This window comes from Hevea brasiliensis, unplaced genomic scaffold (assembly GCF_030052815.1).
Source record: "Hevea brasiliensis isolate MT/VB/25A 57/8 unplaced genomic scaffold, ASM3005281v1 Scaf7, whole genome shotgun sequence".
Taxonomy (NCBI): domain Eukaryota; kingdom Viridiplantae; phylum Streptophyta; class Magnoliopsida; order Malpighiales; family Euphorbiaceae; genus Hevea; species Hevea brasiliensis.
This window is the reverse complement of record NW_026615250.1, coordinates 623,630-641,587: the sequence shown is the minus strand read 5'-3', so window position 1 is coordinate 641,587 and position 17,958 is coordinate 623,630. Positions and strand designations below refer to the sequence as shown.

Sequence of the window (17,958 nt, the reverse complement as noted above, 5' to 3'; positions counted from 1 at the left end):
GACATTGGTGATAATTCTAGCTATGATGAGGGTCCTTTGGATGTCTGGACTAATTCTGATGAGGAGATAGTTACATTATAACTAGATGGTTCAGTTCCACTAGTGTCTGATTTTCAAGTTGTTGGGATCTATAAAAACTTGATGGATCTAAAAATGGCTACTATGAAGAAAGGGATAAAGTTTTTTCTTAGCATAGGCCTAGGAGAAAGTGTAGATGGTCTAGTGACTTTTCTTGAGATGAAAGGGCAGATTATGAGTCATGGTTTGGGCTATGAGCCAACAGAAGAGGAAGAAGAGCCAAAGCCTCCTAAGTTCTTGAAAGAGGGGGCAATTACCTTGACATATGATTAGGGGTTACCACATGTGAAAGAATTAGAGCAGAAAATCAGCACCATTAATTTAAAGACTGCGTGGAAGCCAAGAACCTAAAGTTACACTCTAAAGTTTGAGTTTGTCTTTTGTAATGCTCACAGTAGTGATACTGATGTTTCCAATTCTGATGTACTTGATAAAGATTTTGAGGCAAAGATCAATAACATGACCAGTCCTTTTGCTTACTTGTTTGATGTTTATTCTGATGGGCGTATGCATGGCATTCATAATCATTTAGAATTTATTTCTATTAATGCATCAAAATTGATCTCTATTAATTTGGGTACACCAAATAATCCTAAAGACATTAAGTTAGCTGAAGATTTAACCCAAGAAGAAAGAGATAAATTTATAGCCTTGTTAACAAAGTACCAAGAAGCACATGCCTCGAGCTTAAAATTAGATGGCCAATTCCCAAGCCAAGCTAGTGTCTCCATAGTAAAAGAATGATCAAAAGTTGACTTAGCTAGTTATCCTAATGAGGAGAAAAATTTCATGCTATGAAGGATTAATAGTAGCACATGTGGACCTAGAGGGAGAAGAAAAATGATGTGAAGGAGATCTCTGGAAGTGAGAGAATACTCGCAATAAGCCTACAAAAGAGATAGAGCAACAATTCATAGATTAGCCACCCAACTTACTTTAGCTGAGGGGCAATTCTACAAACTCTTATGTGTGATAAAAAAAATAGGCTGAGCAAATAATGAAAGGAGTACATGCAGAATGTGTGATCCCCATATGAATGGAAAGGTTTTAGTTGAAAAAAAAAATATTCAAAACATATAAGGATTGGCCTGAAAAATTCCTTATGTTCTTTAAGGTTATCATAGTACGGCAAGGACATCCACGGGGGCAACCCATTCTCTTTAGTAGATGGGACTAAAGTAATGCTATCCATTAGTAAGAGGTCAAATTCTTGAGGGTGATGCTAGAAGCTAAGATCCTAAAAAATGAGTGGGCTTAGAAGATATATGAAGAACTAGCTTTGATTGATGAAAAGAGAATGTGAGCCTTGTATCATATGCAGGCTTATTAGAGGAAGATAGCTAAGGCCTTTAATAAAAAGGTGAAGCCAAGAAAGATCAAAGAGAGAGACATGGTTTTGAAATAAGCTCAGCCCGTCCCTTTTGATTTAAGAGGAAAGTTTAACCCAAGCTAGGATGGTCCATACATAGCCAAAAAGATCTTGCTACGGTAAGAATATCATACTTGGGTGGGAATGAATTTCAAGAACTAGTCAATTTAGATAGGCTCAAATGGTACTTTGTGTGAGATAGGCTCGCTAGGCTGAAAACCTACAAAAGGCGGTCTAGGCAAAAATAAGGGGCCAAAGAAAAAAGAAAAGAAGAAAAAAAAAATGTTAGATTGAAAATCTGCAAAAGATGGTCTAAGCAAAAGGAGAGATGAGAGAAGATCTGGATGGAAAACCTAAAAAGGCCATTCAGCAGGTTATAAAGCTTATTTCTAACTTTGGAAGGTTGAAAATTTGGTAAAACTAAATGTAAGAGGGAGTAATGGTGTACCTAAATAGATAAAGAAGTTTTTGTTGCATTAACTAGGAATATGTTTTATTTAATTATGATTGTAAATGTTTGTGTCTTGAGGGATACATCAAAAGATTAAGTAATTGAACTGCATTGTTTTGATTTAACCTATTGTCTTGTGAGCACAATAGAATAGGTGCTTGATATGAATATCCTGGTGATTGTCTAATTTCAAAAAAAAAAAAAAAGAGAGAGAGAAAAAGAACAAGAAAAAGAAAAGAAAAAAAAGAGAGCTCGCTAAGTGGAAAACCCGAAAGGGCCGCTTAGGCAAAAGTTAGAGCAAGCCCGCTGAAATGAAAACTCAAAAGAGCATTTCAGGCAAAAGTTAGGGCACAAAGAATTGAGTTCATGGAAGAGAAAGGATTCAAGGCAGAAAAAGTTTTGAAATAGCTGTAAAATAATGAAGCATGGGGGAGAGAAGAAAAAGAAAAATCAGAGAGAAATTGTATTGTGACCTTAAGGAAGTCTTTTTTGGTGAACAGTTATTCTCAAAAATTTTGAGGTTATAAGAAAGTTTTTGCAAGAAGAGGTCCCCCAAAGGACTAGGTTTTTTTTAGAATCTCTAGTAAAATCAGCATGCCCATGATAGGAAGTAGCATACAAGAAACACAAAAAAGTCAAAAAGAATTTTGAAACCCTGTCATCCCAATTTTTTCAAATCATGAATTAGATATTTTTTGGTAAGTCCTTAGACGTTGTTTAGGGCGCACGACATAGTTGTGTAAGGCGTAGAAGAACACGCATCAACATGTCACCTGTAGGTGTGTAAGGCATAGAATAACATGCATCACCACAGTTTCAAGTGTCGAACTACGAGGGGATCTGATTCTTCCTTAGGATAGTGAGGGGGATACGTAGGTAGTTTAGGATCGTGGTCCTAAATACGAACCCATAACATTTTATGACAGATGTTTTTTGGTAAGTCCTTAGACTTTGTTTAGGGCACATGGCATAGTTGTGTAAGGCGTAGAAGAACACGCATCAACATGTCACCTGTAAGTGTGTAAGGCGTAGAAGAACATGCATCACCACAGTTTCAAGTGTCGAACTACGAGTGGGTCTGATTCTTCCTCAGGATAGCGAGAGGGATACGTAGGTAGTTTAGGACTGCGGTCCTAAATACGAATCCACAATATTTCAAATCACACAGTTGCCACTGTCATGAGACCGTAGCTAGTCTCATGACACAGAGTGTATCGACAGAGTAAGATGCACTCAATTTTCATATGACACAGTTATCACTGTTATGAGACCGTAGCTAGTCTCATGACGCAGAGTATATCGACAAAGTAAGATACACTCATTTTTCACATGACACAGTTATTACTATTATGAGATCGTAGCTAGTTTCATAACATAGAGTATGTCGACCGAGCAAGATATACTTGATCCTCATAGCCAATGTTTCATAGTTATTAGAAATTTGAGTTTCACTTTGACGAAACTTGAGCAATGCTTTCGCATTGATTTCAACTTTCGCCAAAGTGGGGGGCAAACTGTAAACCCTTATTTTGTGATAAGTATGTGCATTGAGATCGTGGGAAACTCGATGATGTAAAATTATATGACTGTAAGATGTAATTGGAGGTATGGAGCTGAATTATTAATTTCGTGGCATGATCTTGAAAAAATAAAAATAATAATAAAGTTTTGGGAAAATTAATTTAATTAAATTTAAATAAAATTTTATTTTGTTTAAATTTAATATGGGTAGTTTTTTTAAATGGATCTAATTAAGTTTAATTGGGCTCCATGGGCCTAAGAAAGCCTAGTTAGGAATTTTAAATGGGACCCATTTAATTATTTTCTAAAAATTAAAATAACAAAATATCTCTCTCCTCCTTGGCCCCACTCTCTTCCTCACTCCCTATTGGTGCCTTCCATTTTTTCCTGTCTTCCTATTGGTTGAAACACCTCACTCATATCCCAGTCCTATTCGAATTCTGCAATCGCAGTTGTTTAAGTCATCTAAACTTTATCACCCTAAGACTCCAAATCTTACCACACCTCTTCCTCATTCCCTATTGGTGCCTTCCATTTTTTCCTGTCTTCCTATTGGTTGAAACACATCACCCATATCCCAGTCTTATTCGAATTCTGCAATTGTTTTTGTTTAAGTCATCTAAACTTTATCATCCTAAGACTTCAAATCCTACCACACCTCTTCCTCATTCCCTATTGGTGCCTTCCATTTTTTTCTGTCTTCTTATTGGTTGAAACATCTCACCCATATCCCAGTCTTATTCGAATTCTGCAATTGTAGTTGTTCAAGTCATCTAAACTTTATCATCCTAAGACTCCAAACCCTATCACACCTCTCTCCCAAAACCCTATAAATACCCTACTAGAGAAGAGAAGAAGGGGATGAGGGGAGGAAAGAGGTAGAGAAAATTCAGAGTTATAAGAAATTTAGAGATATTTAAGACTCTTTGAGTTCTTCCTTATTATTTTTTTTTTCTTCAAGAAGATTTTCATACAAGATTTCTGGAAGGTCAGTTTTTATTGTTTTCTTTTCAAGATCTATGCCACACAATATTTTAATTCTATGCTCTTTGTCTTCAATTTATTTTATATGTTCATATAGATCATGTAATCATGTTTAATTTGAGGGGATACACAACTCTGCACATATTTAGTTTCTGTCTCTTGTACTTTTATTATTTTTCTTTATTTTCTTTATTTTTTTATTTACAAACAAAATTGGTAAGTAGCCCTAAGGTAAGTACCAAAGAGGGCATTTGCGCGGAGCTTATATGGAGCTAAACGGGAGTAAGCCAGGGATATCATTGCCATACTAGAAGAGAAGACCCTTTTTTAAGGGTAGCTTGCCCCAATGGCAACTGCATTTACCAACAAGTAAGTAGCTCTAAACTTCTCGAATAACTATTGGCATGAAATTGTAGTAATAATAGAACTTTCATTTGGTAAATTAAAAATTAACTTTGTTTTTAATTTAACTGACTTTTGTATGTAATTAATTTAAATAAATACTTTATAAATTAAAATTAATCTTGTTTGTAAATTAAACTAATATTGGCATGTAAAATAAATTTAATTTAATACTTGGTAATTGTAAAATAAATTTGCATGTTAGAAATCTTTATTAAGTTGTGATTGTTTGGGACTTATGTAATATTAGAATAAATTACACATGTACATAATTAACTTAGTTCAATTATCCTTAGGGTAACTTGGTGAAAATTAATTAATTAGGTTAAATATAAACATATGGTTATTTGAAATTGAATTTGTTTGTAAATTAAATTCCCAATAATAAATTAATTTTAGTCATCTAGTAAATATCATTTAAATAATTAACAACCCCATAGATAGGAATTACTTGTGCATGAAAATTGTGTGTAAACAACAACCCTTTTTGTGAATTACTTGCGTGTGTAGGATTAGAATTGCATTTTTTAGGATAAAGTTTAATAAAGGAATAATAAACAAGACTTCTAGAAACATTAGTAGAGGACTGGCACTCGAATTAACAAGGTTAGACCAGGCGTAAGGGGTGCCTAACACCTTCCCCTTACGTACCCACTATCCCGAACCTAGACATTGGGCTATGGTAATGACGGTTGTGGAAACTCTGCAAGGAGTAAGTTGCCATCCATGACCCTCGGAAGAAACACTGAATATGTCCCGGTTATTACCCGGGTGGCGACTCCTGTCTATCTATACCTTCGTGGCATAAATCCTTAGTATCGTGATAGTGTTATGGGAAGACGGTACTTACCAGTGGTTTGATTCTATTAGGATTGTATGAAGTGCATGTCTAGGAAATGTTGTTTAAGGAGGTGGTACTTAAGTGAGACCATTGTGACTCCACCATCTTTCCTGGGCATTACCTGGTGCATTTTATATAATTCCAATGGATGATATTTCGCCTCACGCCCCCACCCCTACACACGTGACATCCTCTTTTACAATATTGTCAAATAACTAAAACGTGACATTCTATATAATGTAGAAAGGTATTCCTAAGAGTTTAATATATGATATTTTCTTTTATAGTATTACTATATAGTTAATATGTGGCATTTTCCTTCTCTTTGTGCTTGGGTTATTTAGATTAGGTATGGGGACTATCTCTTATATACAGGTCATGTCATACTCATTTTACTCTTTAATGAATTTATATTTGTGGCTAAAAAATCATTGTTGTTCAATAATTACGGATATTAACGTGTAAATTTAAAAGTGTTAACTGTGATAATAAGGTTAAATTTGCGTATAGTCGTAAACAAAAATGAAATTAAAAGTTCAATCGGTAAAAATTAAATATAATTAGAATAATTTTTTAAGTTATATATATATATATATAAAATAAGAAGGTATTTGTAGAGCTATTAATTTAATAGTTACCTAATAAATAGCTATTATTATAAGATAACTTTTAATATATTAACGTTTATTAATTATATATATATTTATATCTATATTACATATAGATAAATTGTAATTATTTTTATTATGAAATATTTATTAAAAAAATTTGAGAGATAAAAATAATAAAAATAAAATTTAAAATAATTAATTAAAATTTTAAAATATTACAATATTTTTATATATTAAAATTAAAAAATTTAAAATTATTAATAATTATGTGTATTAGCATAACATAAAACTTTGACGAGTCAAACGCTAATATTGACAAACCGGATCAATTTGCCAACAAACATATATTAAGCGCACGAGGGCCAAAAAATTGGAAAATGAAATGAATTATATTATGTCCCTTAAATAAATTATTATTTAGTTCTTAAAATTATAAAAAAGCAATAAGTAAGTCCTTGTATTTTTTAAAAAATACATTTGGCCATAACTTGGGCTAGACCGGTCTAAATGACCTAAAATTTTACCAGTGAAAAGCTGAGATATAGACCTAAAACTTTCATGAAAAACACAAACTCAAATTATGCCCTTAACCAAGTCATTTAGCCACCTAAAGTTTGTGACCTAAAACTGCCAGAACCCAAAAATTTGCCCAGAAATCTGGGTAAGTCCAATTCGGCAGCCATGATTCAAATGGCTATAACTTGAGCTACAAAACTCCAAATAGAGTGATTCAAAAAGGAGAATAAATTTAAGACAATAAGGAACAATTTCTTTGAAGAAAACTTAGTCAAATTCTAACAGCAAAATGACCAATGGAACAGTGCAACATAAGACACCAAAACTGAAAATTTGCAAATTTGCCTAAAAGACTTAAGTTTTGAGAAAACAACCAAAACCAACAAAATTGGTGACCAAAATGTGATATGTGGGTGAAATTAGAATTCTCATATCTATTAAGCCCTAGAAAGTTAACAAATTAACTTGAATAGTGTAGTAAATAGTAACCCCGAAACACAAAATTTAAATAACGCCAAGTTTAGCATATTAAAGCTAGGTATAAGTAAATTTGAATTTATTTTTGTATTTATGATGAGTTATGATACTGAAACACTGTGAAACTGTGTGTTTCAGTAGAAAAGAATACCGGGAAAGAACCTGAGGGATCGAGTCAAGGCCAAGAGGCGACTCACTTAAGGTTTGTGCACAACATTAATATGCTTTAAAATTCATTTACAAAGTGCATGAAATGTGTATTATGCTTTTGCTTTGAATTGTTGAAAGTTTATTTGTATATGTTTGAAATGACAATAAATATTTAGTAAATTATTAAGATAAGTTTTGAAACCACAGTGTCATGACCATATATTTGAACACCTCACTAGCATGACTAGTGGGGGAAATCAGTTTTGAATTTTGATTCCTTCTCTGGCTAAAGTGTTGAGGTGTGTGCTAGTAGAAGAAGAAAAATAATGGGTTCCCATATATTTGAGCTAGCTAGCCTTGTGATGTGACTTCTCATTAGCCTCTGGTTATTGAGATGATATTTGTTTCGAATGGCATGATATAACTGTGTGTTTTATGAAATTTGTTTTTAGACTTTTGAAATGAAATTGTTTGGATTAAAATTTTATAAGTCATGTTTTGAATATATTGCTCATGTTCAATTTAAATTTTGAATAAATATGATTTAAATTCCGCATAAAGTTTTATTTTAGTATGTTGTGCACCACTGAGTCCTAGTACTCAACGATGACTGTTATTGCTGTCGCAGATATAGAGACTAGAGGAACAGCAGAGTAAGCTGCTGAGGATTGAGGAGTTACCTGCCTTGAAGTCTATCGGGTATATATTATACCCTGATTGTAAAAACTATTTGATATATGTAAATGTATGTAACTGTATGGACATGTAAAATTGGTTATGAGCAGTTGTATAAAGTTGTATAAAGCTTGTAATAAATTTTTGTTTGGATTTTTCTTACTATAAATCTTTGTAATGATGTATATAAATTGTTTTATCTTTAATGAAATATGAATAGAAGTATTTGTTTTAATTGGAATGAAATTGATTAATAGTATTTTGATGATTGTTGAATTTTGGAAATTGAGAAATGATGTTGAAATTGGCTGGGATGGTTGTGGAATTGATAAAGTTGTTGAGATAAATCTTTGAAAGTGCTTTTTTTCAGGTATTTGAAGAACTGTTTTATCAAAATACAGACGACACTTTGCCGAAATTTTTCTAAAATTTGCGGAAAAATAAAAAGGGACAAAAATTTTAACTAGTTTTCAAACTCTAATTAAATGTTTTAATACCTATTAAAAAATGCTCACCACTTCTAAAAAGTAAGAAAATGATTTTAAAATCCCTTGTAGGTACTTAATGAGTTATCGGTAGGTGAAGTTTGGTAGTTCATTAGGTATTTTACGGGATCATCTTATGGCTTACAGAGGGGTAAAGTGTGACAATTATATTTATATATTTTTTGAATAATATTATTTTTCATTAATCTAATATATTTTTTATATAATTAAAAAAAATAAATATCAATTTACATAAATTATGAGATAAAATATAAAAATTTCATAAAATTTGAATTATTTTTTAAATAATATAATTTTACTAGAAGTAATCATGAAAACTACTATTGTTATATGTATAAAATGAATTAAATATGTATTTTAATTAATTACATAATAAATTAATTAAAATTTTATATTATAATAGATAAAAATATATTCAAATTAAATTAAATAAGAGAAAATTTTAATTAAAAATTAATTTAATAGTAACCATTTATCTTATTTATAATGTAATTAAAATTGAGAGCTGACATCCTCTTTTACAGTATTGTCAAATAACTAAAATGTGATATTCTATATAAGGTAGAAAGGTATTTTCAAGAATTTAATATGTGATATTTTCTTTTATAGCATTGCTATGTAGTTAATATGTGACATTTTCCTTTTCTTTGTGCTTGGGTTATTTAGATTAGATACGGGGACTATCTCTTATATACGAGACATGTCATACTCATTTTACTCTTTAATGAATTTATATTTGTGGCTAAAAAATCATTGTTGTTTAATAATTACGGATATTAACGTGTAAATTTAAAAGTGTTAGCTGTGATAATAAGGTTAAATCTGCGCATAATCGTAAATAAAAATGAAATTGAAAATTCAATCGGTAAAAATTTAATATAATTATAATAATTTTTTAAATTATATATATATATATATATATATATATATATATATAAAGCAAGAAAATATTTATAGAGCTATTAATTTAATAGTTACTTAATAAATAGCCATTAATATAAGATAATTTTTAATATAATAACGTTTATTAATTATATATATTTATATTTATATTACATATAGATAAATTGTAATTATTTTATTATGAAATATTTATTAAAAAATTTGGGAAATAAAAATAATAAAAATTAAAATTAAAATAATTAATTAAAAATTTAAAATATTACAATATTTTTATATATTAAAATTAAAAAATTTAAAATTATTAATAATCATGTTTATTAGCATAGACAATTCCCTACTTTAACATAAAACTTTGATGAGTCAAACGCTGAAATTGACAAATCGGATCAATTTGCCAACAAACATATATTAAGCGCAGGAGGGCCAAAAAATTGGAAAATGAAATGAATTATATTATGTCCCTTAAATAAATTATTATTTAGTCCTTAAAATTATACAAAAGCAATAAGTAAGTCCTTGTATTTTTTAAAAAATACATTTTAAAAAAATTTGTTTTTGAAATATTGAATGTTAGTTAGATTTATTGATTATGATTTTCAACTTGAGGTGAGATTGAGAGAGATAAAAAATAAATTGACAGTATTTTATACTTGAATTATAATTTAATTTATTTTTTTTAATCATTATTGTGGTTTTTAGGGAGGAAGGGATAGATGAAGGTGTAAGGAAGAAAGATTAGAAAGCATAGAGAGAGAAGTAGCAATTTGTATCTTTTTATAAACTTTGAGAAGCAAATTGTAAAGTGTCAAAAATATCGTTTTAGTCCTTTCCCCGTGCGCACATGCCAGAAGTTAGAGAAAATCAGCTAATTTCAGGATTTAATTTACTCAACTTTTATGTTTTGTAATTAATTAAACCTTTTAATTTATCCAACCTTTATGTTTTATTTAATTAAATCTTACTGTCAAAACGAGGAATAAATCGGCATTTTTTCCATATAAAATCTAGAAAAAATATTACTTTTATTGTTGTTTATTTTTATTTATTCCATAGATGTCTAAAGAGTTGAATAATAATGGTGAATTGCATAATCGAAGTTGATTTTGTTTTTATTATATAATTAATAAATCTTAAAATGATTAAATGGAGAGAATCGAATTAAAAGCATATACTTTAAAAAGTTATTTTACATTAATAATAAATAATAGAAAATTAGAAACAACGTCTCATTTGACTGCTACTGATATAATTGCATAAAAAAAAAAATAAAAAGCTAATCTTGATGATCAACAAGAAGAAATTAGGGATTGATAAATCTGTCTAAGTTGTTTGCCAACATCAGTGATTTCTGGCCTATTTTCACTTGGGATGCAAACGCACTGAAGGGCAAGCCTTGCATAAGCTTTGAGTTGCTGCTCTTTCCCAGACCATGTCCCCTCTTCAATAATTATAGGGTCCATAAGCTTGTCTAACTTTTCATTTTCTTCCATACATTTCTCGAAAAACTTCACAACAGGCAAATCTTGGTCATTATCCGGTGGATCGTACGGAGCTTTTCCAGTCAAAAGCTCTAGCAGAAGTACACCAAAACCAAAAACATCAGCCTTCTCATTAAACTTACCTTCTGAAAGATATTCAGGATCTAGATATCCAAGTGTCCCCATCACAGGTTCCGTCACTATGTGGGTTTTACCTTCCGGAATTGATATGGATGATGAAAAACCACTCAATTTGGCCCTGTAGTCTTCATCCAGCAGGATATTTACGGATTTGATATCTCTATGAACAATAGGCCTTGGGAATGCAGTGTGAAGATAAGCAATCACATTAGCCACATCAACTGCAATCTTCAACCTATTCTTCCATGATAAAGGTCGCAAATCGGCTCTTTGTTTATATTTTAAAATGTAATGATCAAGAATTCCCATCTCCGCATATACAAAAACTAGAATAGGAATTGGGGACTCCAAGCAGCAACCTAAGAGTTTGAGAACATTTTTATGCGCACTCATTTGTGATGCAAACACTATCTCATTGATGGATCTCTCCAAGAAATTTTCATTATTTGCATACTTTTTCACGATTACCGGGCGGTCTTGCAGAAAACCCTTATACATTTTGTATGTTCGATACATTGCAAACCTTTGATTTGGATCATAGTTATTTGTTGCATTGTTAAGCTCTTGGATAGAAAATGAACGGATAGGATTGCCTCTGCCATTATTGAGGGCTATCGACTTTTCTAACAACATTCCTCCATTTCTCATTAATGCCATCTCTGTCTCTCTCTCAATCTCATCCTTGTTGCCTCTAAAGCATCTCATCATCTTGCCTTGCCTGTCCATATAAACTAAACATGCTGACTTCTAAAATGTATTAAAGTGGAATGATACATCAGGTACATATATAACACTTCCTTTTTCAATCAAATCATCTGTTAAAGATTTAAGTCTGTAACTGCTTTTAATTTGGTCCTCATTATCAAGAAACTATCATTTAAAATTTAAAATTTGGGATTTGAGAGTATAAACATCAACAAATGAACTATATATTTGACCCCAGATCAAAATGGAAAATTGCGATTGTAACACTAATTAAAGTTGATAAGTTGATTTGATAAAATTAAACAGAAAGCTGATGTCCATGAATAAAAAAATTCAATTGAACAAATTAAAGAATGCAAAAACCAGAATCAGTTGAGGGTGACAAGGAAGAAATACCTGCAGCTTGCACCTAATTAATTTCTCCCAAATCTTTTCTAATCCTTGAGAGAGACAGAGAGCAGCAGAATGTTGTTGCCCAGCTAAGAGATTCAAATGGAGAATTAACAAGATTATTTTTTCCCCTTCCTCTCTCTTGTCTATGTGAAGATGAAATAATAATTTTGATTACTTATTCATATACTTAACAAGTCAATGATGATCGTCAATGCCTTATCCTCCAAGTAGTCAAGAAGATGGACCCCTCAGAAATTTCAATGAATATTTGCATATGGGAAAACTATTCATATACTTTACAAGTCAATGAAGGTACGTAGGATCTTTGTTTTTTCAGTGCAAGATTTTTTTAATTTTTTTTAAGAAATCAAAAATTCATTGATTAAAATCTAAATAACATGCATTGAAAAATTTAAGAAAAATTCTAAAATAATTTTAAAAAAATTTTAACATAAAAATAATTAATTTTAAGAAGAATAATATATTTATTATACTATTTAAATGCAAAGTTTAAATCAAAGGATTAAATTGTAAGTTTTGCCAAATCCACGGGACTAAATTAATTGGTTTGGAAATATAGGGACTAAATTGTAAGGTTCACCAACTTTAGAAACTAAATTGCAATTTACCAAATTCAAATTGAGTGTTTAATAATTTTTTTTTTAATTTTGATTTAATTGTTTAAAATTAAAAGATTTAAATAAAATAAGCAATAAACGTGTTTGGATTTAAGTTGATAACTTGATTAGATAAGATTAAACAGAAAGTAGATGTCCATGAATAAAAAATATTCAAAAGAACAAAAGCATGCAAAAACTAGAGGCAGTTGAGGGTGAGAAAGAAGAAATACCTGCTGTTTGAACCTAATTTCTCCCAAATTTTGAGAGAGACAGAGAGCAGCAGAGTGTAGTGTAGTTGCGCAGAAGAGATTCAAATGGAGAATTAATTCCTGTCTCTTGTCTATGTGAAGATGAAATAATAATTTTGACTGCTTAATTATTCATATACCTTACAAGTCAATGATGATCGTCAATATCTCATCCTCTGAGTAGAAATTGAATTAGTTTGAAATTGAAAGTTAATTGTTATTATTGTAAATACTAATAGAGAAGAAGATTGTATTAGGAAAATCCTTTACCATTTGTAAAGGATACTTATGAAATGTGAAAACCCATATACAATTATTATTTATTATTATTTTTTTTTAATTAGTTAACAATAATTTAATATATTTATAAAAAATATATATTTTTTATTAAATGATCTGCTTATTTATTTTTAGATATATATATATTATTTTTGAAATTAAATATATAATATATATATCTATCAAATACTGGTAAAAATTCTCATTCTTTATTCAATAATTGGTGAATTTAATTTTATTTTCTTTCATTAATTTGTTACAACTACCCTAGAAATTTATCTTTTTTTTCTTTGATCATTAGTATTGAATTGGTTGATCATAATTGCTATTAAACAATAATTAATTATATATATATATATATATATATATATATATATATATATATATATATATATATATATATATATATATATAAACTTTCATCATATATATATATATAAGTTATTATATTTTATTATTATTTAATATTTTTCTTTAATATTTTGGGTGTGTAGGAGATTTGAATATTCAGAAATTGTCTCTCTTCTATTGAAATAACTATTGTCTTGGAGGTTCCGGTGAGTGGTAATTATAGTACATAAAATTTCTTAGCATTAAGTTTGTTATTAAATGAAATTTTAAATCAATATTTTAATAATAATTTTATATGTGATTTTCTAGAGTTTTATTTTATTATTAAATTTTATCTCGATTTTGATTAAATAATTGATTTTGCCAACTATCTAATGTATTTATATTGATTTATATTTGACTATAAAATTAATTGATTTGAGATTGATTTGATTTTATTGAATTGATTTGAGATTGATTTGATTTAAACCATTGAAATATACTATTGAAATTAAAGTTTTTATTGATTTTGATTGATTTATACAAATTGATTTTCTATTTTGAATGCATTGCGAGTCATGCATCATTGCAGTTTATGGTTTGCATTAGTATCATATGCATTGAAAAAGGAGGAGGAAGGTATTTAGTATCCCATAAAATTTTTATTAAATGAATTTATTTTATATATATGTTTAAATTATTTTATTAATGATTTTGACAACATGAGCATGATTTTATTGAATAGAAATTTATTGTGAAATTAAGTGCTATAATTATCATTCATCGAGCATCTAGCTCAAACCATCCAAATATTCACCATTTAGAGGGACGACTTTGATTTGTTCTCATGGTATAATTCATGTTTCTCGGGCTAATAATTAGTTTAGTTTATTGTTTAAGTTTTTATTTGAAATATGATATTTATGATGTTTCATTTTATTTATTTGGATTTTGTCTATTTTTGGGATTAGTAATTGACTATATATTCGCTCAAGATCACGATAAGGCTTGCATGATTTAAGAATACTTAAATTATTATCATTGCTTTAGATATATTTGGCTCATATTTTCAATTTAATACTTGTTTATTAAAATGAATAGGTAAACCTTAATCCAAAGGGAGTACACCTCAAACTATTAACATTCCTTTGTTTCCCATACTTTTCCATGATATTTAGTACACCACCTAATTTGTTAGAGTATCCTTAATATGGTGTATAGGAGTATAGTTCACATGGAGATAGAGAATTAGCTTGTTTCTTTAGATATATTTGAGTTTGATGTGATTTTAGGCATGGATTGATCACATTTCATGGGATTGTCATAGTAAAGTTGTACTCTTTAAAATTAGTAATCTTATCGAGAGGTAGAGTTTAGTATAGACTTAAACTTAAAGAGTTGAAGGCTAGATAAGGGGTTTTTTCGCTAGTGTTTCTCCATGGGGTGCTCCTGTGTTATTTATATGAAAAAAAGGATGGGTCTTTGAGAATGTGCATTGATTATAGGCAATTGAATAAGGTAATTGTGCATAATAAGTATCCTATTCCATGCATAGATGACCTGTTTGACCAACTTTAAGGTGCAAAGTATTTTTCCAAGATTGATCTTATCATCAATTGAGGGTCAAGACGCATAACATACAGACGGCCTTTTAGGACTAGGTATGGACACTATGAATTTCTTGTAATGTCTTTTGGTCTTACATGGATCTCATGAATAGAGTTTTCAAGCTTTTCTTAGATCAATTTGTTATAGTGTTCATCGATGACATTCTAGTGTACTCAAAGAGTAAGGAGGAGCATGTTTGAGAATTGTCCTTGGACTTTACGAGAACACAAGCTATATGCCAAGTTCTCAAAATGTGAGTTTTGGTTAGATAGTGTGGCTCGTTGATAAGAAAAGGTTTGTTCAAAATTTCTCTTTAACTAAGTTAGCTTAAGACGTTAGCCCTTCCATCGATCGGGGTTATGTAGTATATTGCTAGAATTGGTTTGGGATGTGTTTTGATGCAGCATGGACGGGTTATTGCATATGCTTCAACTCATGATTTGGAAATATGGTGAGACTTGTGAAATCTTACAAAAGTCTCAAATACATATTTGACCAATGTGATCTTAATCTTAGGCAAAGGAGATGGGTAGAATTCTTTGAAGGATTATGATTGCATCATCATCTGAAAAGTTAATGTAGTGGTGATGCTCTAAGTAGGAAGTCTTAGTTTAGCCCATATATCTACCAAGATGAGGCCTTGAATTACATGGGTTGCTAGATCAAGGAGTAGAGTTTGAAATCATAGCTGGATCATTCTTAGCACATTTTCGAGTTAGGCCTATCTTGATTGATCGAATTAAAAGAGGGATTCTGAGATTATAGATAATATTCATCAAGACCAAGCTCAAGGATTCATGTTGAATGATGATGGAGTTCTTCGTTATGACACTAGACTTTGTGTCCCCAATGTTGATGAGTTGAGAAGAGAAATCATGGAGGAGGCACGTTCAACTAAGATGTACCGTGATTTAAGGGAGCATTATTGGTGGGGTGGTATGAAGAAATTTGTTGCTAAATGTTTGACTATTCCCAAGTGGAAGTGGGAGCATATTGCCATGGACTTTGTTGTGGGTTTACCGTGGTGGTTACAATGCAATATGGGTGATAGTGGGATTAACAAAATCGCTCATTTCCTTCTGTGAAGACTACATATGACTTTGCTAAACTTGCGCTTGTATATAAACAAGATTGTTAGTCTTCATAGAGTTCAGTTTCCATTGTCTCCGATCGTGGTACTTCTCGATTTTGGAAGAAATTCCAAGAAGCTTTAGGAACACGAATAGACTTTAGTATTGCTTTTCACCAAAGGACCATACAGACATTAGAGGACATGCTTCGTGCATGCGTTATGGATTTTGGGTTGGGATCATCATTGGCCTTTAGTGGAGTTTGCTTATAATAAGTATAGAGATGGCTCCATATGAGGCATTATATGTTTGTTGGGATGAAGTTGGAGAAAGAAGGCTGAGTTGATACAATTAACAGAAGGTTCGGTGATCGACTTTCAAAGTCGATAGAGAAGTTATGTTGATCCTAAACGTATAGATGTAGAATTTATGATTGGTGATCATGTATTAATTTCTATGAAAGGAATCATGAGGTTTGGGAAGAAAGGGAAGCTTAGCCCTCGTTTTGTTGGTCCATTTGAAATTTTGGAGAGAATTGTTAGCTCTTCCACTGGTTTTGCACATGTACATCTAGTTTTCCATATTTCTATGCTTAGGAAGTATGTAGATCCATCTCATGTTTTACAACCTCAAACCATGCAATTTAGGGATGATATGTCATATGAGAAAGATTTTAGATCGACAAATTAGGAAACTCCGATCTAAGGAAGTGGCTTTGATCAAAGTCTTGTGGCATAATCACTCAAGTAGTGAGGCCACATGCAAATGCGAGCCAAATATCCTCACTTATTTGATTCTTGAGTTAGAATTTTGTCTATTCAAATTCGGGACCGAATTTTTAAAGTATGTGAAAACCCATATACAATTATTATTTATTATTATTTTATTTTAATTAGCTAACAATAATTTAATATATTTATAAAAATATATTTTTTTATTAAATGATTCTTATTTATTTTTAAATATATATATTATTTTGAAATTAAATATATATTTCAATAATAATTCTTATCCCATTCTACACCTAATAGAACTCTTGAAATATATATATACCCTAATCATCTCTTCTGCTAAACTTCACTCTCAAAACCTGTTTGTCACCTCCTTTTTCTATCAAATACTCTCAACAGAGAATCCCTAAATTTTTACTTCTCTATTCATCACATTCGATTCTGTTTTTAAGGTAAAAATTCTCATTCTTTATTCAATAATTGGTGAATTTAATTTTATTTTCTTTCATTAATTTATTACAACTACCCTAGAAATTTATCTTTTTTTTCTTTGATCATTAGTATTGAATTGGTTGATCATAATTGCTATTAAACAATAATTAATTATTATATATATATATATATATATATATATATATATATATATATATATATATATATATAAACTTTCATCCAACATATATATATATATATAAGTTATTATATTTTATTATTATTTAATATTTTTCTTTAATATTTTGGGTGTGTAGGATATTTGAATATTCAAAATTGTCTCTCTTCTATTGAAATAACTATTGTCTTGGAGGTTCCAGGTGAGTGGTAATTATAGTACATGGCACAATTTTTGTTCCTTTTAAAATTTCTTAGCATT

At 30.1% G+C, this 17,958-nt stretch overlaps 1 protein-coding gene across 5 annotated transcripts; it reads right to left on the bottom strand.

Moving 5' to 3' along the window:
* Window positions 1-10,639: 10,639 nt before the first annotated feature.
* Window positions 10,640-12,374, bottom strand: LOC110659873 (serine/threonine-protein kinase ZRK1). 5 transcript variants are annotated; one of them, XM_058142754.1, is made up of 2 exons: window positions 12,205-12,374; window positions 10,640-11,850 (listed from the first exon to the last, which is right to left on the bottom strand). In XM_058142754.1, the coding sequence occupies exon 2, from the start codon at window positions 11,827-11,829 to the stop codon at window positions 10,771-10,773; it is 1,059 nt and encodes a 352-aa protein (XP_057998737.1). In that variant the 5' UTR covers window positions 11,830-11,850; window positions 12,205-12,374; the 3' UTR covers window positions 10,640-10,770. The 5 variants fall into 5 exon arrangements, with proteins under 5 accessions (XP_057998737.1, XP_021673645.2, XP_057998738.1 ...); XM_021817953.2 differs by having other exon boundaries at window positions 10,640-11,847; XM_058142755.1 differs by having other exon boundaries at window positions 10,640-11,843.
* Window positions 12,375-17,958: the final 5,584 nt, after the last annotated feature.

Excerpts from the sequence above, each read along its gene's own strand:
- LOC110659873 (XM_058142754.1), bottom strand. The coding sequence starts at position 11,829 with ATGGACAGGCAAGGCAAGATGATGAGATGCTTTAGAGGCAACAAGGAT.